The sequence below is a fragment of the Lepidochelys olivacea genome, assembly GCF_965140295.1.
Source record: "Lepidochelys olivacea isolate rLepOli2 genome assembly, chromosome: 2".
NCBI lineage: Eukaryota > Metazoa > Chordata > Testudines > Cheloniidae > Lepidochelys > Lepidochelys olivacea.
In genome coordinates, this window is record NC_140412.1 from 264,830,265 (window position 1) to 264,848,737 (window position 18,473).

General features: G+C 45.5%; 1 protein-coding gene across 5 annotated transcripts in view; it reads right to left on the reverse strand.

Annotated features, from left to right (window-relative positions):
• Positions 1–2,184: 2,184 nt before the first annotated feature.
• ALS2CL (ALS2 C-terminal like) overlaps positions 2,185–18,473 on the reverse strand; it is a 62,973-nt gene continuing 46,684 nt past the window's right edge. For all 5 annotated transcript variants that reach the window (XM_084621969.1, XM_084621967.1, XM_084621970.1 and 2 more), the window contains exons 15-26: positions 17,778–17,855; positions 16,186–16,313; positions 14,423–14,596; positions 13,705–13,798; positions 12,272–12,429; positions 10,201–10,269; positions 9,426–9,599; positions 8,719–8,761; positions 7,586–7,647; positions 7,022–7,171; positions 4,293–4,389; positions 2,185–3,690 (exon numbers count right to left, since the gene is read on the reverse strand). In XM_084621969.1, coding sequence (XP_084478095.1) covers positions 3,616–3,690; positions 4,293–4,389; positions 7,022–7,171; positions 7,586–7,647; positions 8,719–8,761; positions 9,426–9,599; positions 10,201–10,269; positions 12,272–12,429; positions 13,705–13,798; positions 14,423–14,596; positions 16,186–16,313; positions 17,778–17,855 — 1,302 coding nt within the window. In that variant the 3' untranslated portion in view covers positions 2,185–3,615. The remainder of the gene's footprint in view (positions 3,691–4,292; positions 4,390–7,021; positions 7,172–7,585; positions 7,648–8,718; positions 8,762–9,425; positions 9,600–10,200; positions 10,270–12,271; positions 12,430–13,704; positions 13,799–14,422; positions 14,597–16,185; positions 16,314–17,777; positions 17,856–18,473) is intronic.

Genomic DNA, 18,473 nt, shown 5'->3' on the forward strand with positions numbered 1-18,473 from the left:
AAAGGTTACTAAACTAAATCAACATATGCTTTCTAGAGACTAAACACACTAACCATCTGCTGAAACGCAGTTGCTTCTTGCAATGTCTTTAACCCAGAAATATAATTGCACTTTCTGATGTGCAGGATAAAGAGGTGTTTGTGTCTTTCCCCTTATGTTCCCCAATGCCAGTTTGTTCCCATAGTCAAGATGGCACCCTATGGTTTATTTCCTGATGTGCTGACTTCACTGCTTCCTGTTAACTTTTATATGCAAACAAGGCTTCTATTGTTTGGGCTCACAATGCTTAGTTCACCTGTTTGCCACAGTTCACATGGCAATTATGTCCTTTGCTGCCAGAAACCTGTCAATTTTGCCCTGCTTCAAACTTTTAGGAACATAGGTGCAGTATCTCATGCATGGTATTTGTACATATATTTCACAATCACATTAATGACAAGTGTAGTGCTGGCTTTTATTGGAAACTTCTCATGACATTCTTTATGGCTAACTACCATGAAAGCAGTGTCTAGGTGTGGTGAGTTTGTCAGGCCTGTTAGGGAGTTGCTATTACAGCATAGCGAACCTGGTGGTATTGAGGTGTTCTTAGGATCACAGTCTCCCATCCAGCAGAGAGATTCTGCAATTGACAGCATGATGGGTGAAACACAGCTGAAGCAACTCCATGTCTGAAGTCACGGTAGCTTTGCAGGAGTAAGATTTGTTAAGCCAGTAGCTACAGGTTGATAACTTTAGCTTGACAGTGTCAGTTACACACCAACCACCAGGTTTTTAAGTTGATGCATGCTGGAGCACTTAAGATGCAAGCTCATCTTTTGTGAGAATATTCTGTGCACACAATGGCCAACGTACATATACCTCAAGAAGCTTCCTTCCATTGGCGCTGACCTATGTTGCGCCTGATACTCTTGATGCGGAGTGTAAATACCTCCTCTACAATATTTACAAAGTCAATCTGAAGTGTACTTATGTTATTTATTAGAGTTATTAAATACTACACTGTTTCCTCCCATGTTGTCAATGGTACCTTATCTTTAGGGTTGAGATGCACAGTGTTGCTGTTCACACTCCCTGCAAACTTGTGCACTCCTTCTAGCATGTAAAAGGAGAACCCAGTACTTCAAATGGTCAGTTAGAGAGGGCTGAAAATCTCAACTGAACCCTTCATCAGAAAATCCAATTTCATTCAAATGGCTACTGGAACTTGTCACTTTCAACAAAATTTGACGTGAAAGAATCAAAGTGAATCATTTCGGTAAGGTCAGAATGTTTTGACAGCCAATAAGTGATATTTCAGCATTGTCAATGATTTAATGGTCCCCTATCTAAATATTTTCAGCATTTTTCTTCTGCTGGAACCTGACCTTGTTCCAATTCAGTGTGAAGATTTTAAATGTCAGAATTTCCTGCAGGTTGGAAGTTGTGGTTTCCAACCCACGCTAGCCCTGTTCACAGCAGACTGACATAGCCAGCAGCGCTCAGGGTCTATTATTAGATGACAGGGAAACTCTGTCCCCATTTGTTGTGAATGTGGTGCCCACGCAATATAATTAGTAGGGGGATTTTTCTTACGAATATGCCCCATTTCTCTAGTGTGAGCTAAATGGCGACCACTCGAATTCACCTCTATTTGTATCTTCCTGGATGGATATAGAGGAAAATGAAGGCAAGGCAGTCTGGTGGTTAGAGCACAGGACCCAGGGGAACTGGCTCCAATTGTCACTGGCTCACTGTGACCGGTGACAATCTCTTTTGTACCCATGTTTCTCCAGCTTTAAACATGTGGCTAATACTTACCATGTTGCATAAAGTATTGACATCTTGGGGGGGATCAAATTAGCCTTTCTACTGCCTTATATTGATTACACTGGTACTGAGTTGGATCAATTTTCTCCTTATCTATTAATTATGGAGAGGTGGTGATGATGGCTGCAAGGAAGACTCTTTTAAAGCTGCCCTCTAGAAACCTTTAATCTGCAAACAGAGTCCCTCCATACTTTTGCTCCAACATGAGAATGAAGGCAGAGGATTGATTGGTTTTCCAAAATAGAAATTTGATTCTGATCAGGAAAAAAAAAAAAAAAAAAAAACAGCAGCCGTATTGAAACAGAACACAGAAGGGCCGAGAAATCCTTTAAATAATTTTGGGAGGCTTTCCTTTCAAAAAGGTAACAGGTTTATTTAAATACAAAGTTACTGTAAAAAACACAGCCCCAAATCAATATATTAACAATTATATCCAGTGTACTCTTTAAAACATACTTGTGATAATTAGGTGCAGTCTATAGTTTTATGTAGTTACAATATCAGACCATCCCACATCTTAAAAAAAAAAAAAATCAAGTTAAAACCCACCGTTTAATTATTCTAAAATATATAGCTTTTGTTCTCCTATGCATCCTAAATTCATATTTAGTGTATTTCAATTTGAGTGCAACATTTAGATTCAGTTTGCCTTTTTAATAAAAAAAAAAAATCACCACTGAAATAATGGGATCAGATTCTGTCCTATTTACACCCCATTGAGTCAGTAGGGTAACATCTCAGCACCCAAAGACATCATTTTAAGTAGATCACGGCTTTTCTGCAGGACCACACTTGTTTTTTAAATTGCCTTGCAGCATTTCGGAGGTCTTTCACTGCAGGGCAGTTCTAGTTCCCCTTATGCCACGTACGCCAGGTGAACTGAGTGGCCCCTATCTGCAACAAGGTATGGAAGCTTACAGAGTAACGTCCCTGAGATTAAAGGACTCAGCAGGGTATAAAAATATTGATCATTTACAGTTGGACTATAAAAATCAAGTTAGACAATAGCAGCTTTAAAATGCGACAGTGATGGCGCAGAGGGGATTTGGCTTGTCTAGCAAGGACAATGGGGCAAGATCCTTCACTCCACTATACAACACGTATCTTCACTTCTCTGGGAAGAGGATACTGGGGGGGAAGAGAAAAGGATTGCCTATCTGTGCAGCTGATTCTATCAGACAGGACCACGCAGGCAAAGCAGATCAGTTACATTTTGGTTTTAAGGGTTTTTTTTGTTTTTGTTTTTTTTAATAACCCTGGATATTTTGGCCTGGCAAAACAAATGCAAACCACAAAACACGAGGAAGTAAAATGAGGTCATGGAGCAGAGGCAGACGTGTAAAATGCAGAAAAACAGGATTAATCTGTAGGGTGAGAAGTTTTTGGCAAAGGCCACAAAATGGTTTCTTCTGAAAAATGGAAGGCCAGGGGTTTGCACAGAACACTAGCTGAAACTGAAGATTTAAGGTCAATATCCAATGGTGTGGATTATAGTTGGACTGTAATTTTATGGATGGTATAATATAAACTAGATTTTGTGTTATTCACATCAGGCAGAGCAGTGCAGGGCCAAGTTTCATCAAGGGTAAAAGATGTTAGAGGTTGAAGGATCTTGCTCCTTGTAGATTGCAAGCATCACCGCAAGTCTAGACACTAGCAGGTTTGTACTTGAAAAGAGCCTGGGTCTAGAACAAACGTTCGTCCCACTGGAAAGTGAACTAGAACAGCAGTGACTCAATTCCCTTTTCACCTCCTAATAGTGTGCGGTCATCCGAGTGCATGAACAAGATGTCCTCTGGATGGTGAAGGTCAAGGATCACGAGACACATGCCAGTTCTCCCTTTGATGCAGCCTCATACCCTTTTGAATGTGCTCATAACACGACTGGAGAAGAAAGAGCAGAATCAGTAAGGGGAAGTGTGTGTGTTCATTTGATAGAGATCTTTTGGACAAAATTATGGTCTTATGAGTGTACATTGAGGCCAGAACATCTCTGTAAAGCAAAGAGACTAGAACTGGAAGCTACAAAGAAGCCCATTAAACATGTTCACTCTGGAGCTGGTCAACAGAGCAAAGAGGGAAAATTGTTTAACTACCAACATCTACATACCAAATTAACATACAGATGATGGTCCACCAACGCTCCTCCTGCTGCAATAATAGCCAACTACTCCTATGATCTATCCAACGAACCCTGAAGGCTGATCTGTCAATGCTCCAGGAGCAGACCTCCCCCACAGGATTCCTGCCAGTGCATGAGGAAGTTCTTTCAGACTCCAGTTTTGAGGGGGGATGGGGACCCAATTAAGCCCCAGGCATGTGGGCAGGAACCACCTTAATCTGATAAGACAGCTGCCAGTCCGCTATCCACAGTAAAACTACTCCCACAACTTTGGTCGACAGGGCCATTACTTAATAGTTTCTTACTATTTAAGCAAACCTTGCCTGCTGCAATCTAACTTCATTGTTACAAACCTCTTTCTTACCTCCAGTGCTGTTAACAGAAAGTCATACATCCCTCCTTCATTGGTAGGGTCCATCAAATCTCTGATCAGATGTATCTCAGCTCCTAGATGCTGTATTCTAGAGAACAAAAATAGTGGCCATACTTCAAATGGATCCTCAGACATGAATACCTGGGATTTAGCATGCACCTTCCCTGCAGGGCGGTGATGATCCAATAATCAGGATCTGGTGCGAGAACTGGGATAAGAACCCAGTTCTAATTCACAGAACCAATTTCCTCTGACCTGGAGCTAGTGGAGTCTGATTTTTTGAGGCGCAAAGCACCTGATCTTTTGGATGTTCAGAACCTAGGAAAATTAAAGTCCTTAACTTCTGTGCCTAAGTTTCCCCAGCTGCACTTGGGGGACAATGCTCATCGTATCCATTTCAGGTGGGGGCAGCCTTATAAAATGTATGATCCTGTTTTTTCCATCTCTAGGTCTCAGGACCAGAATCTGAGATTCCCAAAGCTTCTTGCTTTTGCTTGTGTGATACACAGCAAAATAGGGACCTGGAGTGTAACCAGGAAGCACAGAGGTGTGCAAGGAGTGGAGAGAGAGTTCACTTGCAAACCTCACAGAAAAGTGCAGCTCCATTCTTACTGAATTGGAACTGGTTCATTCAGCGCGAATGAAGACAATGTAGGCAATAAGTGTCTCTTTACAGAAGACTAGTAATTTAAGAACTATTTCTATACCGGTAAAGCTTAATTTCTAGGCATTTCAGTGACACCTTCCAGAGACTCAGAATCCCTCACAGCCATGAATTAGACCACAATACCCTAGTAAAGTGGGAAGTAGATCCATTTTACAGATTGGAACGGAGTCCCACAAAGAGTTGGACTGCCCGAAGTCGCACAGGAACTCAACTCAGTTCTCCTCATCCCTACTCTGGTGCCATTAACTACAGCAGTCTTCTTTGGGCTCTTTCGTATCAGTGACTGCGGCTACTGAAGGCATAGGCTGTGAGGGTGAGCAGAGGCTTCTGTTTCCATCTCTGGTGCAGTACAGGTTTTCAGTGGCATATGTTAGGGGGCTTATTCCTTCACCTGCTTACTTCCCTGGTCCTTCTCGCATGAAGAAAGAGCAACAATACCCAAAGTCCAAAGGTGCAAACAATTCGATGTTTACTGGGGTGAACTTCCAGCAAGCATGATTCCAGTTTCCTTCCTTAATGTATCCCCCTTCCCAGCTCTGACACCACAGAGCCTTACCCGTGTCCCTGTTCCCATTCCCCCCCTTAGCAAAACATGATTCCAATTCCCCACCCCCATTCCCTGTTCCCATCCCCCCCACTTCCTGATTGACTGCAGACTGTATAGTAAAACTTGAGTTCTGCTTACCATAACCAATCATTTTACTGAAATTTAACTAACCAATCCTAACATATTGTAACATGATTATGTAACCAATTATATCCCATCACCTTAATTAGTTTACACCCAGCAAAATTAATTATACAGCAGACAGAAACAATCCCAGAACCAGACAGAGATTATACAGACAAACAATAGGGAAATGGGGACTACAACGATAGAACAACACAGAAATGAGGATTTCACATCCCAGCTATGGATAAGTGAGTTCTTGCCAGACAGGATGCTATCCAACTAAGTTTCCTTTTACATTTTCTAGGCACTTCCCTTTCTCTGGAGGTGATAGGAATACAATCCTGTCCTGATAATGCCAAACAGCCCAATAGCACCTTATTTCAATGTGACTAGTTTGGAATGTGAGGAGGTGACCGTTCGCTTCCCAGCTTATGGCTGCCTCTGCTGCTTAGCCAAAGGCCTTAGCCTAAGCACAGGGCCTCAGACTGTCACAGTGAGAAAAGGCCCTTACACCAGCAGACAGTGATTTTGATTCTTTTATACCTCTAGAACTAGCTAAGTGATAAGAATACACCTAAATTCTTAGAGTATAGGCCTTTACAGACAGGCCTGAATATCTATATCCTAACAGCATACAGAGACACTTCATAATTACAGTTGGTCAAAGTCTTTCATTTGTCAAAGTTTTCCACCCACAATTGAATTTTTCTGTTTGGAAATACTGCCAGTGCCTCATGGGAGTTGTAGTTCACACGTTTCATGCTCCCATTCTCCTCTATAGGTCGGGCTCCTTGATCAGACTACATCTGCCATGATGCACCATGGTGTTCCCTCTTGAAGAGGCAGGTTGTCCATCATGCAAAATGCAGTCCAGCCAGGAAGCCCAGCCCATTGAGAATAGGGACATGAGGTAACTGAACTACAACTCCCATGAGGCACTGCATCTCCAAATCTAAGTTTCAAGGTTTTGGCCAAAATATTTCATTTTCCATGGGAAAATTTTGTTTTTTTTTTCCCAGTGTAAAAACAGACTTCACAAAATACTCCATTTAATCAAAACCCCAAATTTCCCATTAAAACAGTTTCAGCCAGCCCTAGTCCTCATGGAGCATATGTCACGCCGACAGACCCTGGTCATCAGCAGGCGAGATCAAACCGTGACTTCTGTAGCTTAGTGCATGAGCCGCTACGGCCTGAGCTAAAAGCCAACTGGCTGTTAGCTAAGGCTGTAGAACAGACTCATTTTATCTCTCTCTTTAAGTGGTCTCGGTGCTGCTACATGGGACAGAACACTACACCCAGAAGGTGTGTGGGCTACACATTGGCAAGAGATACTCTGCTTTATATTAGCAGTGATAAATATGAAGCTCTCTCTCTTACCTGGCCCGTGATACAACATACATCAACAGAGGCAAGAGGTCATCCATTGGGAGTTTATAATCCCTCTCCACTACTCGTGACACAGTGCTCTCTATCTCCTCATAGGTCTTCTGAAGGATCTCCAGCTTTTCCCGGGGGTCCACAGTAGTGCTGCCAAAAAAAAAAAACACTGAGAAAGAAGCCCAGTGCTACCCAGCTAAGAGACGAGAAGTGGCATTATTGAGACACCTCAGAGCAGCATAAGAGCATCTGAGTCTTCTGAATGGATAAGGCCAGTTGCCTTAACTAAGACATGCCTTACAAGGGCTGTCAATCCTCAAGCTTCATGATATAAAGGGATCACCAGGATGAAGTCAGGAAGGTATCTCCCCACTGTGGCGTTACACGAATAGAGCTTATGTCTTTTCAAGCTCTCAGCATTAGTCACTCGCCCCGAGTCTATGCTAATATTTTTCAGGCAGGCTCTCCCCTAGGGCTAGCATAGACTGAGAACTCAGGTATCTTAACCACCATGTCATCCAACCCTGCTTAGTCATGAGTAAGAAATCACAGAAGGCCACTTACATCAACTTTTGCAGACATTCCGTAGCAGAAAGGAAGCACTTGTCTTTGACAAGAGAACGTCTCTGAAAGGTAGAGAAGGGTTTGCATTAGTACGCACGTAGTTGTAGCCATGTCGGTCCCAGGATACTAGCAACACAAGGTGGAGGGAGGTAATATTTTTTGTTGGATCAGCGTCTGTTGGTGAGAGAGACAAGCTTTCGAGCCACATAGAGCTGTCTGTGCGTTTTGTCTGTGCTGGTACAGTCATTTGGGAAGCTTAGGAGGTCTTTGAAATCCCATGATTCAGTAAAGCACATATTACAGAATAATTTCTATAGATTGCTGCTGATGCCTTTCCTCCCAGAGGACTGCAATCTATTCACTAATGAAATGCAGCCACCCATGGAGCAGACATTGCAACATGACCTGAACCTAGCAGGACCTGACCCTGTGTGCGCTGACCAGGGTGCTGCGGGGTGAGAGGCACAGTGACTTGTCAGCATGCGCACAGGACCAGATGGCAACGAATGGCAGGAGTGGGTTAGGGTTAGGGCCACCAGCCTGACCCCACGGGCAGAAGGCAGCAGGAGAATGACTGTGGGCACAGGGAGCCCCCACCAAGCGAAGCCCCAAGGATGAAGCGGTGGCACTAACAGGTTTAGGTCACGTTGCTTCTGAAGACAACTCTCAGGTCAGCTGTGCTTGGCTCAGGTTTGGAGCCAGGCTGGATTTTAAAATTTGGACCGAGCAAACCTTTAGAGTGGAATGCAGATATTTAGCATCTTGCAGCAACCCTGTGCAACCATTTAGGACAGGAAGGAAATTAGTACTTAGCACTGGGGTCTCTATGAACTGTCATAATACAGATAAACTCCTGCAAGTGTGGAAATGCCCTCTACTTATAAGATAGACGTTTTATTGATAATACTGGAAGTCTATTGTCCATATCTTTTCTGTATCCTGCATCTATTGTGTCCAATGCTCTGGTGTCCATGATCTGCTACTGATGTGTTATTTGAAGCATATCTAAATACAAAGGCCCAGGTCCTCACCTGGTATAATTCGGCACGGCCCCACTAGTTTAACCACTTTCACCGTAGTTGCTGGAGCTACCCCAGTTTACTCTGAGGATCTATCCCAGCACTGCTACTTACCTGATTGGTTGTTAGGGTGAGATCTTTGAGGGGCCACAGGTGTCTGAAATGAGATGGGAGACAGGGCAGTTATGACGTGCAGATCTATTCTCTACCCCATCCCCATGTTAGAGTCTAAATTCTCACTCACCCATTCGCCCTGACCAAGAGCAAGGGTTTGTGGAATCACCACCGTGGACAGAGACTTATGCGTTCTGATTCTCCACTCTAGCACTGGCCTGGAACCAGTAACAGTTAGATTAACTGAACCGAAAGGAATGACCCCACTTTAAGAACCAGTCGTAACAGAGTGGAGAATCAGGCTTATGCCACAGCATCTTGCTCCTTTCAATTCTGAATTGCCATTCTCCATAATGCTGTGGGACCCTTCTAACTTGAAGTAAACCATTCACGTGGTAAAGCAACTGGAAAGACACTTGCTCAAAAGAGACATCCAGAAAGGAAGGGAACAAGATGAGCATGGGAAATTAAAGCCCTGGCCCGTTAAGAGTACCGCTGACCTGTAGGAAAGCACTGTATGTTACAGGAACCCCATCAAGGAACTGACATTGCTGCTCAGGAAGAGTTTAAGCACTAGGACTAATAATGGGACCTGGAACCGTAGGGTCCATTGGCGAGTTCTTGCTTCCCATCCCCATCAGAACTCTTCCCTGCAGAGACTGTTCTCCCAGCTGTTTGGGAGATTCGTTCAGTGCGGTGTTACTCACTTCTGTACGTCCAGGAACTCTAGCAGCTTAATGTCAGGAAATAAACTCAGGTCCACAATCCCTTGGCAGTAGAGGTCATCTTCCTTCTCATGATAGAGCATGTACAGCATGAAGAGCTCCGGATAGAAACAGGGCAGGATCAGAGGCAGAATCACTCTGTATGCATTCAGGTCACTGAGTTAGAGAGGAAACCAAAGATGAGCCCGACTGATTGTTGGTATCAGTCTGTTAAAGGTTGCATCCACACAAGGCACAAGTTAAGGCTCAATATATAACACCTTAAAGATGTGTCCATCTTTCTCCCCACTCCCATCTTCCTAGAGTCCAGTGCTGTGACTGGAGAATTTTGTGACCAACATAGGTTAGAACATTTGTAGTCGTTAAGATCAGAGTAATCAGATCTCAGACTGCAGGACACTGTCTACAGAGGTCAGGAAGGAATCGTTCATCCCTTTTGCCCCACATAAAGCAATGCTCAACCAGGTGACTCATTTAGTTGAGGTTTTATTTCCTCTGACATTTCAGAGAGGCCTCTCTTTCAGTGGTTTCTGAGCTCACATCCAACATCAGAACCAACATGGTGTCCACTCCCTAAGGTGGGAACGAGTGAAAATTTGTTAGAACAGTTTCCCACCGAAGTGTGGTTGCCCCAGCTATTTGGAATTATTCCCACAACCAAAGGCTGGGAAATAGGATGGCCTCCGTGCCCGATGTTTCTTCGGACGAGGTAGAACGGACACGGATTTAAAACCAAGTGACCCTTAACCCCAGCCACCTTTTCCCTCTGTCTTCCGTCTCTGCGAGCGCTTGGCCTTTCTGCTCCAGTGCCAGATGCAGTAAACCCCTGAAAGGCAAGATGATGATTTAGTGTCTCCGTTTCAAGGGCAACTCAGTCATTTACTAATTAGCATAGTCAGATCCTCTCCCCTGCCCCCACAAATTTGGCAGCTGTAATAGTAACGGTACAGGGGAGGCAAACAGCTTACTTAGTGCATTCAAAAGGAGTGGATACTTTGTTGAAGATGGAATGACTTGTTCTGCAGAATTATTTTAGCTCTCTGGACTGGGGGCAGCCATACTTCCCCTGCTGGGAAGGGGTTTAATATTTGAAGATACTCTGTAGGCTTAAGTGTCAGCTAACAGATGAATGTAATACATTGCTAGAATGAATTTGCATATCACCAGCATCCATAAGGAATCCAGCTGGGAAAGGATTAAATCTCTAGAAGAGACAACATAATGTAAGAACAGCCATATTGGGTCAGACCAAAGGTCCATCTAGCCCAGTATCCTGTCCTCTGACGGCGGCCAGTGCCAGGTGCTTCCGAGGGACCAGACAGAACAGAGCAACCATTGAGTGATCCATCCCCTGTCGTCCACTCCCAGCTTCTGGCAAACAGAAGCTAGGACACTCAGAGCATGGTGTATCCCTGCCCATCTTGACTAATAGCCAGTGATGGACCTATCCTCCCTGAACTTATCTAGTTTTTTGAGCCCACAATACTTTTGGCCTTCACATTGTCCCCTGGCAAAAAGTTGCACAAGTTGACTGTGCCTTGTGTGAAGTAGTGCCTTACATTTGTTTTCAGCCTGCTGCCTATTAATTTCATTGGGTGACCTCTACCTCTTGTTAGGAGAAGGAGTAAACAACATTTCCCTTATTCACTTTCTCCACACCCATCAAGATTTTATAGACCTCTGTCATAATCCCCTTAGTAGCCCATTTCCGAGCTCAAAAGTCCCAGTCTTATTAATCTCTCCTCGTATGGAAGCTGTTCCATACCCCCTAACCATGTTAGTTGCCCTTCCCCATACCTTTTCCAATTCCACTTTAACGTTTTTCCAAGGCACTTTAATGCTGTCCCTAGACAGCATATGGGCTCAAGGAATAAAATGCCCAAAAGCTTCTTGTTCTGGACAATTCCTCAGTTCACCTGTGAGCCTAATGGGTCAACTGCAAAATAGACAGATTTAAAGTGCAGCTCTACTCTGAAAGGCAACTAAAAATGGCATCATGGGACTCCTGTCAATAATTTCTAAGCCAAATCTGTTCCATTTACAATTGGAGGGTTTTTGAGTGGCCAGCCCTGGACACAGCCAGCCAAGCTGGGTTCTTCCTCCTCACGTATCACCAGTAAGAAAGGTTCTGAAGATGAAGTTAGGCCATGCAGCCATTTTCTGTTCAGTGGGTCCACACAGCCCTAACAGACTGGCTGTTAGTAAGCCAGCCTGCTGATGCCCAAGGAGGAACAGAATCCAACCCATTCTGCAAGTTGGGTTGGCTCTGCCAATTGCAGAGGAGTAAAAGACAAAACTGCTTTTCTGAAGGCATTAGGGTGAAAAGATACACCCTTGAATACACAAAACAGATCAGTTGATTAAGACAGAGCTATTTTTTCCCCATAGCCATTTTTCACAATAGTACTTCCTTCAAGTATAGTTCATGAGACTTTGTGGGGGCAGATTACCTCACATCTGCCCATTATGGCATTTCTCACCCCTTCCTCTGAAGTATCTGTTGCTGGTCACTGCCAGAGATAAGAAATTATCTAGAAGGACCATGCATCTGATCCAGGCTGGCAAGTCCTATGTTGCTAAGACTGTATATGGAGTAAAAGGGAGTAAGTTTACCTAGGTACTACAGTGATGAGGGTCATATGCATGAACACCTAAAGAGATTCCATCAGAAAACTTCCTTCAGATGTGTAAGCAACCAGATTGCACAGAAGTACTAGATGCACTAATCCAGGGCCTAGCCCCCCCAAGGAATGAATTAGATTGCCTACCTAACAAGTGTTCCTCACTAGCATACGATTGCATGGAAGCCAATTACACACTGGACTTACCGGTAAAACTCCCATATTTTCTTGGCATAGTACTTGACCTCCTCTTGGGCCATGTTCAGTAGGTGCTTGTTTGCCCCGATCCCAGAGTATGTAGCCTGAAAAGCGAACGTCAGGGCCTTCAGCAGTTTTCCTAGTGGGTGCAGGGAAGACTTAAAAGCCTGCAAGACAGTGGAGGAAAGTTCTGCATTTGTTAAGGGATGGATTGCAAGGGTGAGTCCTCCCTTCAGACTGGCAGGAGAGGGCCATCAAAACCAAGGCGTTGATTAGCCAGTGAGACAGTTCAGTCTAGGGAAGATGAGCTGATGGCCTTGGTCCATATCCGGGCAAATCCCAAAGGGATGTAGCCTCCTTAAGGATGGAGAGCCACCCAGCTCAATCTCTAGCTAGGGCCTTAAGGTGGCCTGGCAGCACTGTTTCCTCTAAGCTGTGTGCGTGCACACAGATCCTAAACCTCATGCACACAGCGAAACACCGCACGCACAAAAATTTGCACAGAAGAAATTGTTTGCACACACGGCCTGTCAAAAATTAGAGGGAACATTGCCTGGCAGGATACTGTTTAGGTCCATATCCTATTGGAAAATGCTGCTATTCTCTTGACCCAATCCTGCTCGCACTGAAGGACAGCAACGGGTGCCTCTAGGCACCATGGTGCTACAAATAGCATTTTGCCATTGACCTTCCGTGGGAAGCAAGGTCAGGCTCTCTCAGCAGAGGTCAAGGGATGGCGGAGACTGAACTGCCCATTGGGGCTGGTCCTTCCAACACAACAGTAGACTTGTACTGCCAGAACCTGTGCTGAGAGACTAGACATGAAACTTTCTTCTCCAAGGCAGTCCAGCTAACCCTTTTCTTCACCAGCACTAAAGCTCGCATAGCGCTCAGAAGAGAAAACTCCGGGTGTTACTGGCTGCGGATTGGTTAGAGTTCCTGGAGAAACTAGAGTCACCGGAGAAAAAGAGTGGTTGTTTCAGGGGGGGCTACATAAGATGGGGACTTCCCGGTCAGGGGGTCTCTAGTTACTATGTAAGGCATGGCTGTGTTTATGTCCTCACACTCTGCTCTCACATTGCAGGGACTCGGCAGCCAGCAAGCTGAATTTCACTTGAAGGGGAGGAAAAGCAACCAAGTGACCATAAGCCTCTGGAATGTGTCTGTACCTGACAGAGCAGCCACAGGATGGAATTGTCCCCTCGTCCTTCATGTCCCATCCCCACCCCACTTTTCCTGCTGAGGGCCCTCGCTTACGTTACGCTAGGTCAGGCCCAGCTCAGTGCCGATCCAGCGGTGCTCTGCCTGCACGGACAGTTTGCAGGACTGGAGCCCTAATTCAGGTGTTCTACAGGACAGGGACCGCGTTCCTTTTTTGTGGCGGGCTCCTCACATTTCTGGGTGCTCCAGAGCCTCGGCACACAGTGCATTTTGAGCGGTACCTTTTGTAAGTAACACTGGAGCGACTCCAGCTCTTGATGCTGCACTAGTTCTTCAAGGACATCTTCTATCTTCCCAGAGACATCCTCGGGCCCCCTGCGAGGGAGGAAAATGAGTATAACGGTGATGGAGGAGTTGTGGTTCACCCCTTGGGCCTAAACTGCTGCCTACCTTGCATTCTGTGTAATCATGTGTTACCCTTCTGAGTCGGTAGCCCTTGGCACAGTATGAACAGATTCGCAAGGCAGAGGAGAGTCAGCTCCCCACCCCTTATGTTCATGGTCTATCTCAATGACTCTCTCCCCAGGTTACTTCATTTATATGGAGTTATTTTTCCACCTTTCCCACTCCCTCTGAAGCATAGTTTAATGGCTAAGCCATTCTTAGGGGGCTTAAACCAGCCAATGAGGCACCGGGATCCCTCCCAATTGCATATCAAGCAGGGTATAAGTCAAGCTTGAGCAGCTGAATCTCCCTAATTCTCTCCCCCCAGAAGCACCGTTGTGTTCGGTGAACACTGGCATCGAACAGTATTAGCTGCACAGTAATCATGAGGAAGTGTCTGGTTCTAGCCTCCTGGAACACACCTGCCCCAGCGAGGCCATGCCACCCAGGGGTTGTCCAATCACTCCTGCGAGCCTGAGGTCAAGACTTGAACCCCAAAATTGAACACACTAGCCCAATGCACCGCTGCGCCCCTCTGCACAAGCCAGTTGTCACCTTTGGCAGAAGAGGTACTCCTGAGACTTGCGCAGCTCCTTGCTTGTCTGTATATGGAACCCCGTGAAGGACTCCTCCATTTCTTCTTTGCAGCCAGAGTGGAGGAATTTCAGAAACTGGTCGTAGATTCCCTGCCATCTCTTCTCCACCGGGAACTCATCAAGACCCAGCTGACTGCACAACAAAGATGAAGTTACGCCTTGCTTCCATCCTCACTCCTACATTGCCACTGACCACCCCTTCTAATCATCTCATGAACGCATTTTCGCCCCAACCACCACTGCGGCAGAGAGATTTAGGAGCATCCTAGAGGATATAACAAGGAGCAAAGTTCAGCAGAGGTCAGCTTAGATTTATTCTGCTGCCAATGAGATGCATTTGGCCAGGGGGCCCCAAAGCATGGCACATGGACTATTGGAGGCCTAAGGTAGACTAGATATGTGTTATGTGCTGCTCTCCCTGCTTACACCTGCTTCTGCAGCTATAGAGGCTCTTCGCTTAAGAGCCTCAGGAAGCAGCTGGTAACAGAGCCAGGCCAGCTACCTCTGCTGGTAGCTGCTGCTACACAAGCAGAGGAAACAGGACTGGCTCTCGCAGAGTAGAGGCACCAGCCACCAGCAGAGAGGAAGCATCCTGGGGAGAAGAAAATGATGTAGCTGGGGTGCATGTCCAGGAATTCATCCCAGGGGAAGGCTGGCGGCATCCCAATTGCTGCCTTAATTCATGAGTTGTATCAAGAGAGGTCAACTTGGGAACCGTGTGGTGGAGACTGATCCAGAACTTCCCTGCTGCAATGTGCATCACCCGGCTGCCTCGGCCACTCCCAGTTGGGTTGCAATGGCTAAAAATGGGTCTCCCCAGTGGAGAGGGAGGTTGTGGGCATCTTACACCCCACTCCAGAGGACTCTGCTGCTGGGGGCCTTGCAACAGGTTCTGTGCTGTAGGAATCTGGCCATTGGGGTCAAGTCAGAATTACTGTCGCCTGCTTTCATGTTGTCACCTGTCAGGGAGTGACTGCTGCATAAGAAACTAGAGCTCTGACCACCCAGAAAGATATTTCAACTTACCCACTGTGCTTCCTAATTCGAGCTAGCCATGCTCTGCTAAACAATTCACATGTCCTTGGATCACTGTCACTTCTAACTCCCTACCACATCGGTCAGTACACTGCAAGCATGAGCATCAAGAAGGGGGCAGGGAGTGGATCAAATACTGGACCCCCTCCCCCTTTCTTGTGAATCATAGAAATGTAGGGGGAGGGGGGAAGGGACCCTCAAGACCTCATCTACTCCAAGACCAAGTATACGTAGGCCATCTCTGTCAGGTGTTTAACATGTTCTTAAAAACATTCAGTGACAGAGATTCCAGTCTCCCTAGGCAACCTGCTCCAGTGCTTAACAACCCTTCTAGGTAGCAAGCTTTTCCGAATGGGATTTCTGGCTAGAAACTGCGCCTCCAAAAAACCCTCAAGACTTTGAGAGAAGGATGCTCTTGTGCTTAAGGCACTGGATTGGACTCAAATCCTGGCTTTTCCTCAGGTTCTGTAGGTGGCTTTGGGAAAGTCAATTCATCTGCACATCAGAACCTCATCTGTAAAGTGGGGGAGGGTTCTTTCTCTCCTTTGGCCATCCTTGCTTATTTAGACTCTGCTCTCTAGGGTAGGAGCTGTCTGACTTAGATGTACAGCGTCTTGCGCAGTGGTGACTCAGTTGGTGCGAATGGAATACAAATCACGGCCCGCGGAGTTATTTACGGCCACTCACACTTTGGTTATTGAGGCAGCTTGCTGGTCTCTGGAAGTGTTCAGGATTCCTTGCGTCTGAAGCCCTTGGCCTGATTTGTTACTAAAGGTGCCCTCCAGCATGAAGCTATTGGAAAAGGTCAGCTTTCCCTGAAACAAAAAAATAAAGGGGTTATTCTATCGAGCTCTCACTTGGCAGGAGGTTGGATAAGGTTCCAATCCCCCTCTTGTGAAGCCCACAAGCAGGAACGATCCCTAAAAGGAAGCCTAAGAAGGTTATTTCCACTAGAAGGGCTATACATTGAAAGCACTCCCAATGCCAGAGAATAGACAGGACACAAAGACAGGAGATCCCAGGAGCCAAGAGACAGAAGTCTATTTGAGTCGAATGAGATTGCTCATACTGATAGGACTCCGGATGTGGAAATCCAGCTAGAAATGCAAAGCAAGGGTCCAATGTGGCAAGTAGGACTAGGTGTTAATCATTGCTTCTATGCTCTGAAGTTCCTGGCCTAAATCTAGAGAGATGGATAAACCTCCAAGCTACAGTGAATGTACAATCTGGAAGTCTAATTCTTGTTTAGTTTCTCCCCTGTTCCTTAAGGCACCAGCGGGTTTGGCATCATTGGCAGTGAGATGAGCAGAGGGAAATGCATACTACATGTGCACCTGGAAAGCTTGCAAGAATGGATCCCTTTTGAGTGCCTTTTACTACCAAGGCAAGCCCTATTCTGTGAGACAAGGTCTCTGGATTTTGCAGCACTCTGGGTGGCAGATGGGAAGTTCTGTGGTAGCTTGATTCAGGCTAGAAGGTTTAATGAGCTCAGAAATGAAGTAATTCAGTAGAGCCAGCCCTTCTTAGGATGTGAACCAGGGATCAAGGCTTGATCCCAAATACAGACCTTTTCAAACCCAACATTGATTTCAGTGGTAGTTGTGTCTAAGTGCTTTAGTTGGACTTAGGAAAACTCACCCCTAGTACCCTAGCTGTAAGATGTGGCAGACCCATCAACCTCTTGTGGACTAGCCACTAGAAGGAGACAAAGATCCATGCTTAGCATGTGTTATTGAGCACCACTGTATGAATTGTAAGTCACTATATTAAAATCATTGTGATACTACCCTCACGTTCCTTGTTTGACCTGGCGTGGACTTTTGTAACAAGCTGGAGGTTTTGCAAGCGAAGCGCGTTAGCTGTATATTTGTTCACGATCAACCGTGAAACGCTTTAACGTGTTGATTTAAATTGTCATCTTCACGTTTCAAAGTGAAGCCACTGGAACAAATGGGGCTGCTCACACCTCTGAGCTATTGTTTCAGGCTAGTTCAGACTCTGGTACCAAAGCATTGTGTTTGCACTGTTCCAATTTGTGGGGTTCTGTAAGCCACCATGAGGGCTAGAAACTCAAAAAACAAAGGTTGCATCGGATTCTGCAGCTGTAGAATCACAGAAGACATGGGGCCATGCTAACCCTTTGATGTAAAATTTCTAGTGTGATAAAAGGAGCTGTAACTAATAGGAAAAAAACAGTATGAACATTGAGGGACAGGATTGCCAGCTTTCTTGAAAGTTAGCAGTAACACAGCAGGGTTGAGCATAGGCAAGCAGCTCACCTTTCCAACAAATGTCAGATCTCTTGTGAAGTTGCCTTCATAAACGGAGTCATCTTCTAAGAGGAGAATCCCAGAACCCTAGTGATAAAACAGCCATTGAGTGCAGAGTGGTGAATGAGACACGTTGGTTTCTATTAAGTCATTGCATTTTGTCCAACAAACATGGGCACACTGACACATGCCATTTGTGGGGTGCAGTGTGTATGGCAAGTTATAGTGGGGAGGGAGATGGTGTATTACTCTAAGCTATCAGGTACTAGGTGGGAAAGGAGTTTTCTTGTAGGAAGGGGTGTAATAAGAGTGTTTCATACAGGCATATTGGTTAGAGATGGATTTCCTGACTTAAGTGGCCAGTGGTACAATAAGAACCAAGGAATTACCACACAGATCAAGCCAGTGGTCGGTCCTAGTTCAGTATCCCTTCTCTGACTGTGGCCAGTAAAGTAATAAGTATGACTCCACTACATATCCCAGTAACGACTGGTGTCAGCATCTACGAAATCCAAAGGTTACAGCAGTGCATGCTCCAGAGGAAACAACAAGAAACTCTGCAGTGGCCAAACATAGAATACTGTGCCCATGGGGAAGTTGCTTCAGGACTTCGGTCACTGTTTGTTTAGGCCCTAAAACCGAAAGGACGGATGGACGGACGTGCACACAACATGTCATTTTTAGAGCTGGTTGGGAACCTGCCAG